This window comes from Poecilia mexicana, unplaced genomic scaffold (assembly GCF_051168715.1).
Source record: "Poecilia mexicana isolate PSO_F unplaced genomic scaffold, ASM5116871v1 scaffold_4, whole genome shotgun sequence".
In the NCBI taxonomy this organism is placed as follows: domain Eukaryota; kingdom Metazoa; phylum Chordata; class Actinopteri; order Cyprinodontiformes; family Poeciliidae; genus Poecilia; species Poecilia mexicana.
In genome coordinates, this window is record NW_028263373.1 from 13,248,466 (window position 1) to 13,264,172 (window position 15,707).

The 15,707-nt window shown below is 37.0% G+C and overlaps 1 protein-coding gene across 2 annotated transcripts in view; it reads right to left on the reverse strand.

Moving 5' to 3' along the window:
* Nucleotides 1–15,707, reverse strand: part of cacna1ea (calcium voltage-gated channel subunit alpha1 Ea) — an 88,762-nt gene that overhangs the window by 36,889 nt on the left and 36,166 nt on the right. For both annotated transcript variants that reach the window (XM_088004984.1, XM_088004985.1), the window contains exons 5-6: nucleotides 1,659–1,762; nucleotides 321–479 (exon numbers count right to left, since the gene is read on the reverse strand). In XM_088004984.1, coding sequence (XP_087861110.1) covers nucleotides 321–479; nucleotides 1,659–1,762 — 263 coding nt within the window. The remainder of the gene's footprint in view (nucleotides 1–320; nucleotides 480–1,658; nucleotides 1,763–15,707) is intronic.

The following is a 15,707-nucleotide window of genomic DNA, read 5'->3' on the forward strand; positions in this document are numbered from 1 at the left end:
CCTGCACAGCCAGAGATGCTTGAATAATAACACAAAAAGCAGCTACAGACGGAGCTCAGGTCTTCTTTTAAGATCTGAGACTAGGCTTGAAGATGGAAACAGTTCAGCACTTTTATCTCTTTATGTGCAAAACTTTAAATTTCCTTCAATATATTAATTTGTTTCATCCTAATAGCAAGGCTGGGTCATACACTTGTCTATCTGAGAAAACCAGATACAGCTTATTGACACAATTATCTCCTACCATCTCTGCAGCACGGTGGAGAATCCACACACCATATCTGTTCAATATCAAATAAGCCAGCATGTGTCCAGTGTACCCAGTATTCCTGGCTGTGGTGTGCAGGTCTTGTGCAGTTTTCCGCTGTAAAACTCCAGGCCGATGATTGCGAACATGAGGATGGCAAAGAACAGCAGCAGACCGATCTGCAGAAGAGGCACCATGGCCTTCATTATGGACTTCAGGACAATCTGCAGACCTGGAGATAAAAGCGAACATTAACAGACTGAGTAAAGGCTGCAACCTAAGAGCAGATGCAGAAACTAAAGATTAGATGGACAATCTTTGGTTTGCTCTTTGAGGAGAATGTTAATCTGAAATGTAGATTTGAAAATAAAAACTAATATTTTATGATTGTATGAAGTGTTTTTGTAGACGGGTAGTTATTTTATTAATCCTAATCATTAGCGTTCATACAATTTATTCATTCTTTGACCATATTAAAATAAAAGTCTCTTCAACATTTAGTTTTCAGTACAATCATCTTACTATGTTTAAATGGATTGCTGGTGCGAAGAATTCAAGAAACAGAAGATAAGTGCACTTTACAAACAGACAAAATATAGTGAACAAAGCTCAAATATATATATAAAAAAACATTATTGCATTTACTTAAGCATGCCTCGCAAAAGTATCCATAAATATGTTGTCACGTTGCAAAAACTTCAACGTATGTAGACCAACAGAATGTGGTTCATCATGGTGATGTGAAAAGCTGACATTTTTTTAATATTTAACTTCAATAAAAATATTAAGTTGACTTGCTTGACCTGTATTCTGATATCCCTACATCAGATGAAGTGCAAGCAGCTGGCTTAAATTTTATCTGTGTGTGATTTATGGAAACAACAGAGCAAATCAAACAGGTCAGGAATAAAGTTGTGGAAAAGTTTGAAATAAAACAAAATTTGCAGTTTTAAACATCTGTTCAATCCATCATCTAAAACTGGAAATCATTTCAGAAAACTGGAAAAGCTGCCAAGACATTTCCTTCACTTAGCCTGACATAACGGGCCGGGAGATCTGGCCAATACACAAAACACTGGACACCACCTGAAATACACCAACCACACAGTGAAGCATGGTGGTGGCAGCGGCATGCTGTGGTGATGGTAGGCGTAGGGAAGCTAAATGGTAAATTTCCCATAATTTATGTTTTTAGTTTATGTATGAAAATGTAACTCAAATATGTCAAAAAGCAAACTGATACAACAAAAACTGAAACAAAACAACTTTCAAACCCTGATAAAAATAGATGCATGAGGATATATTTTTTTAGTCTACAATTACTTTTTTGTTAAAAAAGTTGATGTATTCAACACAATAAATTAAAAAGGAAAAAATATTGACCAAATACTGAAAAATCCACGACACTCACTCGGTATGCCTGAGACCAGTTTGAGGGGTCGCAGTACTCTCACAGCTCTCAGCGTCCTCAGATCCACTGAGATGTTCATATGAGCCCCTGCTGCAGCCAGAATCCTAAAAACACACACACACACACACAAGCAGAAGACAGACACACACAACAGGATTGTCACATGAATGCCACAATTTTTATGCTTTATAAGCTGTGTGGAGCTACAGACTCGCACGTAAACACACATATTGTTGGAGGACGGCTGCAGTGCTTAGATATCGGAGGAGGTGATGTGAGGTTCTGCAGCGAAGCCAAGACCGCAGAAAACAAGTGTTTTTTTTTTGTTTTTTTTTTTGGGGGGGGGGTAGTGAAGGAAGGAGGCGCCTTTTGCCTGTGTTCTTGTGTGTGGGAGGATGGCTGTGACAACTGCTGTTTAGGAGGAGAACAAAGAATAGCTCCATCATGGGTGGGCAGGATACCCCTAAGCTGGAGAGGCACCATGTTTCTGGACAAACACAAATATAGGATTTTATTTTTTTTTATCTGCCATGCAAACCGAAAGTCCATCCAAAGTTATATTTTTGCTTTGTTGATCCTGTGTCGTCTGTCCTGCTCTTCAGATGCACCTCTGTGGCCTTTAGCTCTCAGAGTGATGGGTAAAGAAAACATTGTCTGGTGATCTGAGCCCCTGCTCCCTCATTAGTCTGCCCTCCTGTCTCTGTTTTCGCCAATTTCTCCAATGTTGCTTTTCATCCCTTAACCTCCCTCTGGTTATTTCTCCCTTTCTTCACTTTTTTTTTTTTTTTTGTCAAACCCCTTACCAATTATACCTTCTCTGTGACTTTTTTCCCCATTTTGCACTTGAGCTTACATACATACTGATAAACAAAGATTAATGCAGAAATAGTATCGGCTATGGTGTGTTTTCCTAATATCATTTAGTACAAATCAGTTTGCCGACTAAGCGAAAGCGCTAAAATGCCTGCACCACAAACTGTTTGGCATTTTCAGAGAAGATTTGTCATGTTTTTCATGAGAACAATATAGAAACTCAGCTTTACTGCTAGACCCAGAAATGCATTTTAATTACACATGGGACTGGATAAAGGGAAATAAACAAGCATACTAACGGAACGAAGTAGGAAAATCCAGTAAGCAGACATTTTCTTACTTTTCTTGCCAAGTTTCGTTTAGGAAATTAACTTTTTCAGATTCCACTTGCAGAGTTTGAACTTGGCACTACATGCCATTCTCAAAATTGAGAAAGTAGCTTGTTTCTGTCAAATGTTAGTTCAATAGTTGTAGCAGAGCAACATTAAGCCGCTGATGCAGATGAGCGGATGTTACCTGGGTAAATGCACAGTCATAATAGTACAATTGTCCTATTTGCATTCACCACGGTATCCAAGCTACATTGTAAACAGGCTGGTAATTGAAGATAACTGATCAATAGATTGTACAAAATGATTATTATCCAGGATTTATGTACACAACAGTGCTTAAGTGCCCTCCTTATGCACACTAATTTTCCCTACAGAGATTTCACATTTATTGATATAACAAAGCACCATAAAACCAATTACACTTCTAGGATATGGCAGTGAGAATTAGTCTCATCTTTAGTTCTAGCAGACTAAGAACGTCATCTGTTTTAATTAGAAGAATTAAAGGGGAAGGAGAGAAGAACGAGAGAAGATGAGAAAAAGATTAAAATAGCTCATCGTGGTCGATGCACACGCAGAAATAGAAACATCTTCACGAGTTTCACACCTGCGGTCTCTCTCTCTTCCTCGTCTTTTCGTCACATCAAATTGTTCAGCTTTTGTCTTTGTTTTACTCAAAGAGTTTGTTCTGCTGCCACGTGAAAATTCTGGTATTTAATTTTTCACTTGTTTTACTGTTTTAATTTAACATCATCACACATTCAAACATCATTTTTTTAAATCTTTTTCAAAATGTCTTTCTCTTTCTCACTGTTTAATCAATGTCACCTGCTGTTTTTATTTTAATTATGTAAAGCACTTTGAAATGCCTTGCTGCTGAAATGTGCTATACAAATAAAATTTGATTGATTGATTGATTGATTGATCACTATGTATTTCTACTGAATTACACCCAGGTTGACTCTGTTCTCATAATAGGCCACTTCTAAAAACAACCTCAGTGGATTATTTAAAGGGTCATCAAATCATTTCTGCCGGGAAAACTATTTGGATTTTTTTATTTGGAAACAATAAAAACATAAATTACTTCCTTCCACTTCACAAATAACCTTACTTTGTGTTACTCTAGCATGTAATACATTAAAGTAAGTGGTTGCAAAGTGTCAAAAAGTGAAATATGTATCTATATATTTTTTCCTTTTAAACTTCTAAAAAAATGACAGCATTGTTTTGAGATAGGAATTAGTAGACAACAATTAGAATAACATTTCAAAATAAAGCACAAAGTTAAACTTAAATAAAACTTAGCTAGGCTTCGTGCCTAAAATGAGAATAAAACAGCAAACTAATATAAGCTAACCTAACTTTATATCTTAGCAGCATAAACAATCCAATCAAAGCACCAGAACACAGACAGATAAACTATCTGGGTCTCTATTTTTCCCTCTTTAAGTTGCTGCGTTGAATTTCTGTGTAAGACTTTAAAAGAGCCTCTGAGAAAACAGAACACAAACTTGACAGATTTGATGAAAAAAATTACGTATCATCTCCACGAGGAGTCAAGAATACGTAAACACAAGCTGAAACACTCTGCAAAGGGCTGCTCTCTCACTCGCTACTACGGCAAATATGAGACACTCGGCCCGTCTGGACCTTGGCACCTCCTCTCTGTCGGAGACAGGGAAGGTGAAGGTTGGCCACAGAATCTGGCAGATTTTAATCTGCCGGGGGAAGCACGACACATGGCTGATTTGGCACAAGTAACCAGTTTGGACGACCATTTATTTCTTCCCTGTCGTCTTCCCTCTGCCTCGTAAAAAGATGTTCATTTATTATTTTACAGTAGCTTTGTTTGGTCAGTCAATATGAAACATCTGATAATATCAAACGCTATTTTGCTCGTATTCAACATCCTGACGTTACAGTCCAAGCATGAAGGGTGCCACAGATAAATAATAGTGTCATGAGCTAGTAATTCAACACGCCAGCAAAATTCAATTACATTTTCCTCTTAAGGTGCATATAAACAATATAGAGCATTACTGAGCTCTGCTAAAGGAAGGCCAGACAAAAGAATTTGCTGTCAGGCTGAAAAGGCCAGTGAAGACACCATGGAGGCATCTAAAATGTCACGCAGCAAGGAGGGATAATGTCACTTAACAGGAACCTAATGAGAACACTGTTTCAGGTGAGCATGAAGGAACCAATAGACAAATAAACTAGTCAAATTAGTCTATGATGTTGCTGTAGTTTCTATTTTATGAATTTTGAGTTTATTTCAGCATAACAGATTTCTTATGAGTAAATATCCTCTTTCAGAAATAATTTTGCTCAAACAGCTTTTTGCTTTTAAACACCGAAGTTTTGTAAACTCAAGCATGTCATCTTTTAAAACATTTTGTAGAGTTGTTTTTATTTTAAGGATGTGTTTATGTCAGGTAAAAATGTCATAATTTACTCCTACTTATCCATTTTCTGTCTTGCCAAGTAAAGTGTTGTCTCGAGTCTCTTTACGGCACTAAACTTTTTCACACCTTAAACTGAACCGATTATTTTAAGTGTTTTGGTGGGTAACAGTAGAATCTCATTTCTTAATGTTATCACAAATCTCTATAAAGTTAAAAAGAGAGTTAATTATCTTATTTCCTGGTAAAATGTGATACTCCTTTCAGAAATCATCAGATATTCAGCCAATACATACTTTTACATAAAGTACAGATGCTGAGATGAGGTCTGCTAAAAAATGTCTGAAATCTTTTTTTTATATTCAGAATCAGCTTTATTGGGCATGTTGTATAAATGTGAACAGACATTATTTTTAATCAAATACAAAACAGGAAACAGGAAAAATCAAGTAGAAAAAGATATAGATCAGAGTAGTGCAATTCAACATATTTTTATTTGACATTCGAGTAGCTGACTAGTCTGGCTATGAAATGTTTATTGTGTTAATCAAAGAGGCAACCTATGGGAAGAAGTAATCTCTGTCTGGTTTTTGCAAAAGCGGTAAAAGTCTTAACACTTTGCATGTTTCTATCTGCTGTTTGAGTGAAAGGGAGAACAGCAAACAAAGAAATCTGCACAAATTTCCTCCCTCTGCAGGGCATGTTGTTCAAATGTTGAACGCATTTGAGCCTACATATATTTGGTGTAATATGCTTTATGGACGCAGTGCACAAAAAACCACTATCGGGTTACAACAAACAGAGATCGCACAATTTATGATTGGTACGAATAAAATAAAATCGGATTAGAAACTCTTATCCCTCATTTGAAAGAGCAAAATGTGGACAGGAGTATAAAGCGCTGATAATTTAGGATAATTGGTGAATAATGAGTGTCAAATACCTGGGAGTTTTCTTAACGTACGTACAGAAGTATGTGAAAGAGTCAGAGTTGGGATCCACTTCTGAGGGTTGGACCGACCAACCAGGTAGCGGTCACTTTAATTGATCTCATATTCAACATCTCCAACAGGTTTTTCACAAGCTAATAAAGTCACTTTTATTCAGAGGGAGCTGTCAAACAGATGATGCCCTGCTTTGAGGTGTCAGCTATGATAAGTGAGTACTGATGGTAAACCCTGCTGAGGCGACAGCTTCACACCGCCTGACAAATCTGCCGTGACAGCCGTCAGAGCCCGATACCGACAACGTTGTGACTTATGCTCCATGTCACCGTCCAGCCACACAACATTTATTAATAGGAGCACACCTGATCATTGGAACAAATTTACCCACTCATCTTACATTGTTAGCACTGCATCTCTAGGTAATAAACAAAAGCATGTTTTGGAAATAAATATAATCTCACTAATAAACAGTAAAAATCTAACTGGCTTTCAGTTCCTTTTAGAGCAGCTAATTTTTTTTTATCATATGTTATTTAGAAGGATTTCTTCAGAAAGATGAAGAGTATCTTGGAACAACTGAAGAGCAAAAGGAGCACAAAAAGAGGTCTGATGTTGCACTACAGCTTTAACCCAAAACATAATAATGTAAAACAAATAATAATTACTGGTGCAAAACGAAGTCATATGACTTTGTGCAAACTTGTTTCTCAGAATAAAATAAGTGATTTGGGTAAGAAAATTACCCCAAAAATTATTATAATTTTTTTTTAAGAATAAACAAAAGTGGATGGGAAAATTAAATGTTATGCATATTGCACAACTGTTCTCTTCTGGTTTACTTTTATTTTAGTAAACCAGTACACTAAAACCTAAACAATACATGCAACAGAATCAGCTTCTTAAACAAAAGCATATTGGGAACAAGAACACTGAAAACTAAATTGGACACAAACAGGATAAGCTGGGCATTCATTTTGGATTACACTGCCATACTGAATTTGTGTTGATGCTAACCTATTTTCGTTTGCTAAATATATTTCTTCAGAGCAACTAAAGGACATTAATGGTCAAATATGTCATATGTAGTGCATCTTTTTAGGCCAAGTCACGAATTATGAGTCCACACCAATTGGTAATGTCAAACCAAGTACGGTAATGAAACACAAGGAAAGGTTAAAAGAAAAGAAAGCACAAGATATCTGAACATCTTGTGTCAGTCTTAAAATACAAAACAGCTTCATCTGTTAAAACTGCTCAGTAGTCCTTTAATTAGTACAAACAATCCAAAGGGTGATGAGATTTGACACTTTTAAAGTATAATTGTTTATTTAAAGTATATTGTTTCCCAAATCACACATTCATATCAAAGGCCGAGGTTAATTATTCATGCAATATTTAGCAACATAAATTTTTGTTTCCTCCACCAAACAAAGAATCAAACCAAAGAATGCAAAAAAATAAAAAATAAAAAATCCCATCTTGTCCCTTGCTGGAAAAATTCAGGTGTACTTAAAGTTATTAGTCATTTATGTATTGGCTGCTGTCAGTCAGCTGTATTATATATGACATGATATCTTTAGAAAGTGAAATTGTGCTGTAAAAGGATAAATTAATTTTATTTATTTGCACCTGATAATAAAAGATGACGTAAACCACTGCAAAAGGCTTCACCAGCCCCATGTTTTTTATGAGGTATTTACTGGTATATTTTCCAGTATGCCAGTAAATAAAATGTCATAACATGTTAAGAAACTAGTGTCATGGTTTGTTGGGCTTTGTGTTTATTCTGTTATCTAGTTAAGTTTTCATTTGTCTTTCTGTCTATGAGTTTCTCTTCTTAGTTTGGAGTTGATTTCATGTTTTGTTCTGTTGATGTTTCGTTACTCTATTCGGCTCTCAACACACCAAACAGAACATTAATCCAGTTCTAAGAACATCTGTCCATCATGACTCCTGGCTCCGTCTGGTTATTCTTTTTCTTCACACTTAGTAAAGGCCAAGGAAGGAGACATCTTATTTAGGCAGTAGATTCCATGTTTGTTGTTCTGTTGCAGGTTTAAATATTTTTAGAGAACATATTTATTGTTGAGTCAAGCAATAATAGTGCAAGCATCCGAGTATATGTTGTGTGTGTGTGTGTGTGTGTGTGTGTGTGTGTGTGTGTGTGCGTGCGTGCGTGTGTGTTGCTGATTGTCTTGACATAATAAGGAACTGTGTGGAGGAACCTCCTACAGCACTGCTCTGGTCGATTTAGTTAATATAAGCTTCCCTGCCTCCCACAGTGTACTCTGTCCTTTTTTAACTCCCCCTGATCCATATTCTTATTCTCTCCCGCTCTCCGTTTGTGCACACACATCTACATTGATATTCAGCGTGTTGCATACAATCAAATCATGCTGTGCATTAAAACAACAGGCGTAGATTTGAGCATGTTTTCCATAAACTGGTTATCAGCCGAGTGTCAGAGCCACCTGTTTGTGTTATGAGAACAGCTGTGATTTATCAAAAACAATAAACAGTGACACCTTCATATATAAATAACATGCTTTTTGAATATCCATACTTAGAATCAATAAATATCAAAATATGTGAAACTATTGGTGACAGCACTTATTGTGTGTTTTAGCAGAACAAATATACAATGCAATGTAACCGGTGTACTGAGCTTGCTTTGCACAATGGATACATTATGGGGTTTTCTATGATCTGTTACCAGCAGCAGTCTTTTACTTCTTCAATCATCTTCTCTATCATTTTCACAAAAAATCCTGAAAAATATTGTCTTGACTAAGACGGAGCTGCAATGGCCCTGAGGTACAAAACATCGAAATCAGGAAAAAAAATCATTTGCCAGATTAAACACGAAGGTCAACAACACTGGATTTATAAAACCTGATAATAAACATTAAATCAGAAATCTCAATTCAACACAGATATGAAAAGGGCTCATCCTAACAGGCTTACCATTCAAAGCAGAAAGCCTCAGTTGTTTTACAAAAGTTACCTTGAAACATGATAATACTATAAAATCTGTTGTTTGCTTTAGGTTTTCCAACATTTTCTGCTTTCGACCTTGACTTTAAAGAGCAGAACACTGAAACTGTTTCAAACTACCTGCAACCTTCAGAGCATCTGTCCCCAATGCTTTGACTCAACTACTTATTCATACAATATACACTCCCAAAAACACTCAAGCGTCTTTTCCTTTAGCAAATGCAAAAAGGGACATCAGACTTAGGCTGTTATGGTAATTTTATCAATCAAGAGCATTATTTGTTTCTTTAAAGTGACTTTTGCTGAACAGCTCAAGTAATAAAACTGCTGCCACTTCCAAAAAGATGCAACTATATGTAAAAACAAAAACTCAGTGGAATAAAGGGAGGTTACAGTCCATCATGGGTCCACACAGAGGCAAACAGACACAAGCAATGCAAAGATTTACAGCTCAGGATACTTTAGAGAGACCAGTGAACTTGACATGTATGTTTTTAGAGAGAGAGGGAGCACAGTCCTGCATGTGGAAAACATGCAAACACAATGCACAAATGACCTCCTTTGGCTGTATGGCAACAGAGTTAGCTACACCAACATGGAGACCTTAACTGCAATCTAATTGACACAATTGCACATTTAGTCTTCGAGCTCACTCAATTTGAAATATGAAAAAGATTCTGGATTAAATTAGAAGCTCCCTGCTGGAAATGAGCAAGTTCACATCAATAGTGAAGGGGCCATTTTACAGAGAAAGGGTGGAATATGTCCAGACATGCATGTTAAGAGAGGTTTAAAGAAGGTATTAGGAAAATATTCTGTATTTTTAATTGAACAAGATCTGAACATATATTTTTAAAACAATATTCTGCCATTTCTAAACCTGTCATGAGGAAATTCATGACAGTTTCTTCAACAATCTGTCATGAGTTTCAAAATGGAGACTGGAGCTGGAAGCGTGGATGATGTTAACTGTTTGATGACAAAAATGAAAAATGTTTTTTTTTTTTTTACAAAAAAAACCACAGGGAACACAAGGAGCCAGAGTAGAACAAAAACAGAAATCCAGTAGCAAAAACTGCAGGGAATCAACAGGGAGCTAACAGGATTAGATGGGAGGAACCAGCAAGGACTGACTGAGAATGAGTTGAATATATACTGGGGAGGTTGATTACTGAACAAAGAACAAATGGCTGATTAGAAACGGGTTGCAGGTGTGAGGCGAGAAAGCAGAAGGCAGGATGAGGAGAGAGAAAGTGGCACAGGGGGTGAGGGAGTGGACACAGGGGACTAGGAAATAAATCTAAAGAGTTTCTAGACCTAAAAAACATAATTAAACTAGAGTAAAAAAAAAAAAAAACTAAGCACAAGAAATAAACAAACTACAATCACTAAGTAAGGATGAACTAAAGTAAAACACAAACAAGGCTGATCTAACAAAAAAAAAAAAACAACAACTAAAAAGAACCTCAAAAACAATTCAGGCTCCTAACATAAACATGAAATTGTATGAGAAAAACCTGTTGTGAATTATTGATGTAGCCATGAAACTGACCTATTTATGGATGCATTCATCTTTAAATGTTTACTTTTGATCAGCCATTTGCTGTAAACATAATTTATTGCCTATATTAAGTACCTAATATTGCATCAGAAATTACAATGTCATACATTATATAACAGTTGCCATAGGAACTTAACAAGGTCTTCATCACTCATTTATGGTGTGAAGAGTGTACAGACAACCTGCTTCGACTCCATCTCCGTCTCTAAACTGTTATTTCACTGAGTCGCGGCTGAAACGCAGCAACAATAAATCGGTTCCAGGGAATATTGTGCTGCCCCTGAATTTTGCTCATTACATGTTTCACTTCAGTCGATTCAGACTGAATACTAATAAACTTCAGGCATTAATTCAATTCCCACAAAGGCACTGTTCATCTCAGACTGAATTTGCAGACAAATTGAAAAGTCATAATTGAGAAATATCCATCACCTTCCCTCAGAGCTGGTTACTTTTGCTAGTAAAAGGAATTTAAATTGACGAGAGACCCAGCAAGCAGTAGGGCCACTTTGATCTCAGCATATCACCTCATCTTTTCTAATCAGCCTGCATAAAAGGCCCTCTAAACACTCTTTGTATCGCAGGATGTCTTTTTACAACAACTACAAGTTGGAGAGAGACAGACGAGGGGAGAAGCGGAGGTTCAGGGACGCAGAGGAGCGGATTTTCACTTTTCTTTTTTTTTTTTATTAATGTGGACATGTTGAACAGAATGCATACTGTTGCAACGCATAGCCTACATTCAACTTTGCTTAACTTGTGATAAAGAGATATGACAGAAAACAACAGCCCTCGAACTATTCTTCTATTTGTTTGATTTAGATAAACACAGCACACAAGCTGCAGGTACATTTTCCCCTGGCAAATCATCAGAAAAAACAAATCTTCCCTGATCCAAACTAATTGCAGAGACGTTAACCAGAGATGCAGGAGAACTGGAGCCTGTGACAGCCTGACCTGAGGCTGGGTCCTCAGTCACCACAGCAGCAGCTCGAAGGGACAGATCCACTCCTGCTGTGTCTGATCTCATCAATCCATCAGACAGCAGATGGGGAAAAAAGACTGGAGAGGGTGCATCTGTCTGAATGTCTCTGTGTGTCTCTGTGTGTGTGTGTGTGTGTGCGTGTGTGTGGGTGTGTGTGTGAGTGTGAGAGAGGCTGATTTGGTTACTACTAACAGGTGCATGAATGCCAAACAGACATAAGGTGTAGCTGACTGTAAGAGAGTGTAGCACATTTGGTTTGTTCACATGACTCAGAAGAATATATGCGTCACGTTCAGTTTTTGGACTCAGGTCCAACGCATCAAAAGATATTAGAAGATGTTGTAATAACTCTTAAGAGAAAGGATGGAAAATAATGTAAATCACATGTCAGACTCAAGGCCGTGGGCCAAATCCGGCTCGTCATAGCTTTTTATGTGGCCCTCTAGATTCCAGACTAAACACCAAGAGTGCATAAATAATTTGTTATCAACTTTATCTGTTTACTGCCAAATTTTACCAATCAGTCCCTCCAGTTTGTTGAGAATTATAGTAGAAATTCACACAAAATCAACAAATCAGATTTTTGTCAAAAACTCTCTTACTTGTACTAAAGAGCTGCTTCAACCTTAACTGATGTCAGATTGTTGTAAATTATCTACATAGTGAGTAACAGAAAAGTCGAAGTTACCGTCATAAATAGCAAATACTGCAAATATTTCCAAATTAGTGCCACAAACACTTTGATTTTTATTGCAAAAAACCCCCCCAAAAGGATCAAGAAATCCTGCAGGGACTGAAAACATGTTCAATATTATTATTTAATTTTAAGAACTGAATGAGATTTTATCACGTTTGTGAACAGGTTTTATCAATACATGCCAGAACGGGAATGAGTTTGACACCCCTGATGTAAAAGTTTAAACTGAGTTTAAAGTGGCCGCAAGAAAATATGCAGCTTTAAAAATATGTGATTGATATACTTTTATCTTTACGTTTATAGTGCAAAACCTCAGTTTGCTGCTGTATTGTGTATTATGCTCTGTAATTTGCCCAGTTTTACAATAATATATTTTCTCAGTTGTAGACTTTTCCTTGCTTTATGATCATAATATATTAGTGGGCTGTGGATCTTTTGGTTTAATGAAAACATGAAAAGACAATGAAGAACCACAGAAAGCAGGGAATATATGGACAATTATAAGAAATAATTTGATTACTGCAAGAAACTCTGAAAGAAAACTGTATTATGGCTCTGATATAATGTTATTATGTCCTGCTGACTAGTGCTGCAGATGCTGTGATTGATATGAAGCTCCTTGTGTTGACTTTGGCTTCCGGTCTGCAATGTTAAACTGTAACTACAGAATAAAGCCTGATGACAGCAGCACTGAACTCATCACAACGCAGAATGAGTTTTAATTAATACAAAACATCTAGAAGGTCTAAAGATAAAGCCTTCTTGTCTCTGTTACTTAATGGGACATAAATCCAAACTAACAAAGAATAAACCCAACATGTGACTGGAGTGTTATTTTACAGTTTTAAATAAGCTTCTTTAAGTTATAAAGATCAATTTCTAAAAGCCAGAGATCCTATTGACAGGGCAACATCTCCTTTTAAATGTAACACTCTTCTGTGTCTTGTCTCTGGTCAAATAAATCTGAAATAAACACAATTAAGAGGTGAGAATATCTATTAGTCTTGCACTCCAGAAATCTTCTGTTTCTGGAAGAGTGTCAAGAAGAAAAGCACTGAAATAAAGTCAAAATAATTCATATTGAAGAAGAAGCAAATATGTGGAAGAACATGCTCTGGTTAGATGAGATCTTGTAGGTTATGCAAAATGTTGCATGTATTGGAAATCTATCGCCACATGTTGTCCAATCGATCCCTTTTGTGAATAACAGCAGTGGCAGCATCATGCTGTGGAGAGGCTTTTATTCTGCAGAGACAGAAAATAAAAGCTCTGATCTAAACCTAACCCATTCACTCTGCTACTAAAGTTACAAATAATTAAATCATCCAACAAAAACATACAAGAAAATATGTTTAGTACAAGACGAGCCATGAATTTAGTCATCATGTCTCCAACATGCAGCAAACTACTATGAAGGGTGTCTCGTTTTCCCTCATTAAAATGTTGTCAACAGCCACAGCAAGCGGCAGAAACACAAGTCTTGGCTTCGTTGATCTCATCAACTCCCTTTGCACCGACTCTTTGCCCGAGTGTCTGGCACTTTATGGTGACACAAAGCCTCAGTGGGCGTTGCCCTGCGTCTAATGTTGCCAGTCTAATGGAGGGCTTGCCAGCAAGTGAAACTGCCAGGGTGCCAATTAAGACACACGATTACGCACTGAGGCGTCCTTCTCATTTCCTCCTACTACATCCTTTCCTTTTGTTTCTTTTTTCACAACAATTGCCGTCATAACACGTTGCTCTTGAGCCAGTTTCTCTCCTGCTCTGCTTCATCACCTGCTTGATTCTCTGTTCCGACTCCGCCTCACAGCTTGACTCTTTAGCGGGGGTAACGGGCCGGCGACCTGAGGAAACCCGTCATCCCTCTACGGTGCTCGGCTACACGAAAACAGCCTTTGAGGAAGTGCCATCTGGTTTTTCACATCTCCCTCCCACTCGCTCTCTAAGGCCATCTTGAAACACTGAGGAAGCTTGCTGAGGTAATCACGGCCTCCAGCGTTGACACAGTAACCAAACGCTTCCCATAATTACACACGTTCGCTCATGATGTGGGGTGAGTTAGGGGTATTCACCGAGGAAAGGTTTGCAGGCTTTTGTAATCTGAGCTAACAGTTGAGTAAAGCCTCCACAGGCAAAGATTTCAACACAACTGTTAAATTAGGCTTCCCGCTTGTGTGAATAAAAAGCTTTAAAGGATTTCCAGATGAGCACCTGGAGCGTTGTTGTATTGCATTAGATTTTAATAAACAGAAAGGCCAATGAATTTTAAAGTGGAACTTCTGAGTGAGTTTTGTAATTATTTGCAACACAACAGGAAGGGGTGGGAGGTGGGGGGCAAAAACAAGTGAGGAGAGCAACCTGAATCCACCAGTTTTAAGTTATTGCTCACAAATTGGGGCTACACAAAAACACTGACACCTAACCGGTTACATTTTTTATCTATAAAAATCCACAGAACATGTCTCAATGTTTTATTTTGTAACTTTTATTACTGCATTCATAGCACTTTTTTTCTAGTGTCAAGGTGGTACAGTCTGGACAAGTGGATTTTTTTCATTAAAAGAAAAGAAAAATGAGAAAAACAACCACGCTTTCTCAAACAATCACAACTTATGGAAATGTACAGCAGCTAATTAATCCAAGATCAATATTTTTGGATGGTTAGAGGCATTGGGAGGATCTGCATGTCTATGTGGAAAACAAACAAAAACAACTTTTTCCAATATGAGGCCTAATTCAGCTCACAGTAACTATTTTTTATATATGTCTCATAGCTGCAATAATTCCCAGGTGATCTCAGAAGAAACACATATTTAAAAAAATAAAAAACTTCTCTAAAAATTTAAATCAGAAATTTATTTTGTAAAATGTAAAACTGAATATTGGAAAACTGAATCTAGAATAATAATAATAAAAAAATTTAAACATCAGATTTCAGCATTAGGAACAAGACTTTTAAAACTTGATTGCATTGTTTTATAATCAAGACAAATAAACATGCCAAAGTGAAGTTCTTCCACGTTGAGAGAAGTTCATTTGATGTGTGGGAGGCTGGTCAAGGTTTCCCCATTACTAAGTGATCAACAGCTCTGCTCATGTATCTAATACTATCAATGCTTCTCATCTAATCTAACAAGACATTCTCTAATAAAATTAAACCTTGAATGATGGCCTATAGGTGAGGTAATGTTTCCATGTGCGTCAATGTTGAATGAACTAAGCGTGGGAGATAGAAAGAGATGGACCGTCTGCATTCATCTATCCCTACTGAGGCCAAAATGATAATTTAGAAAGCAATCAGGAGCTCACTTCATC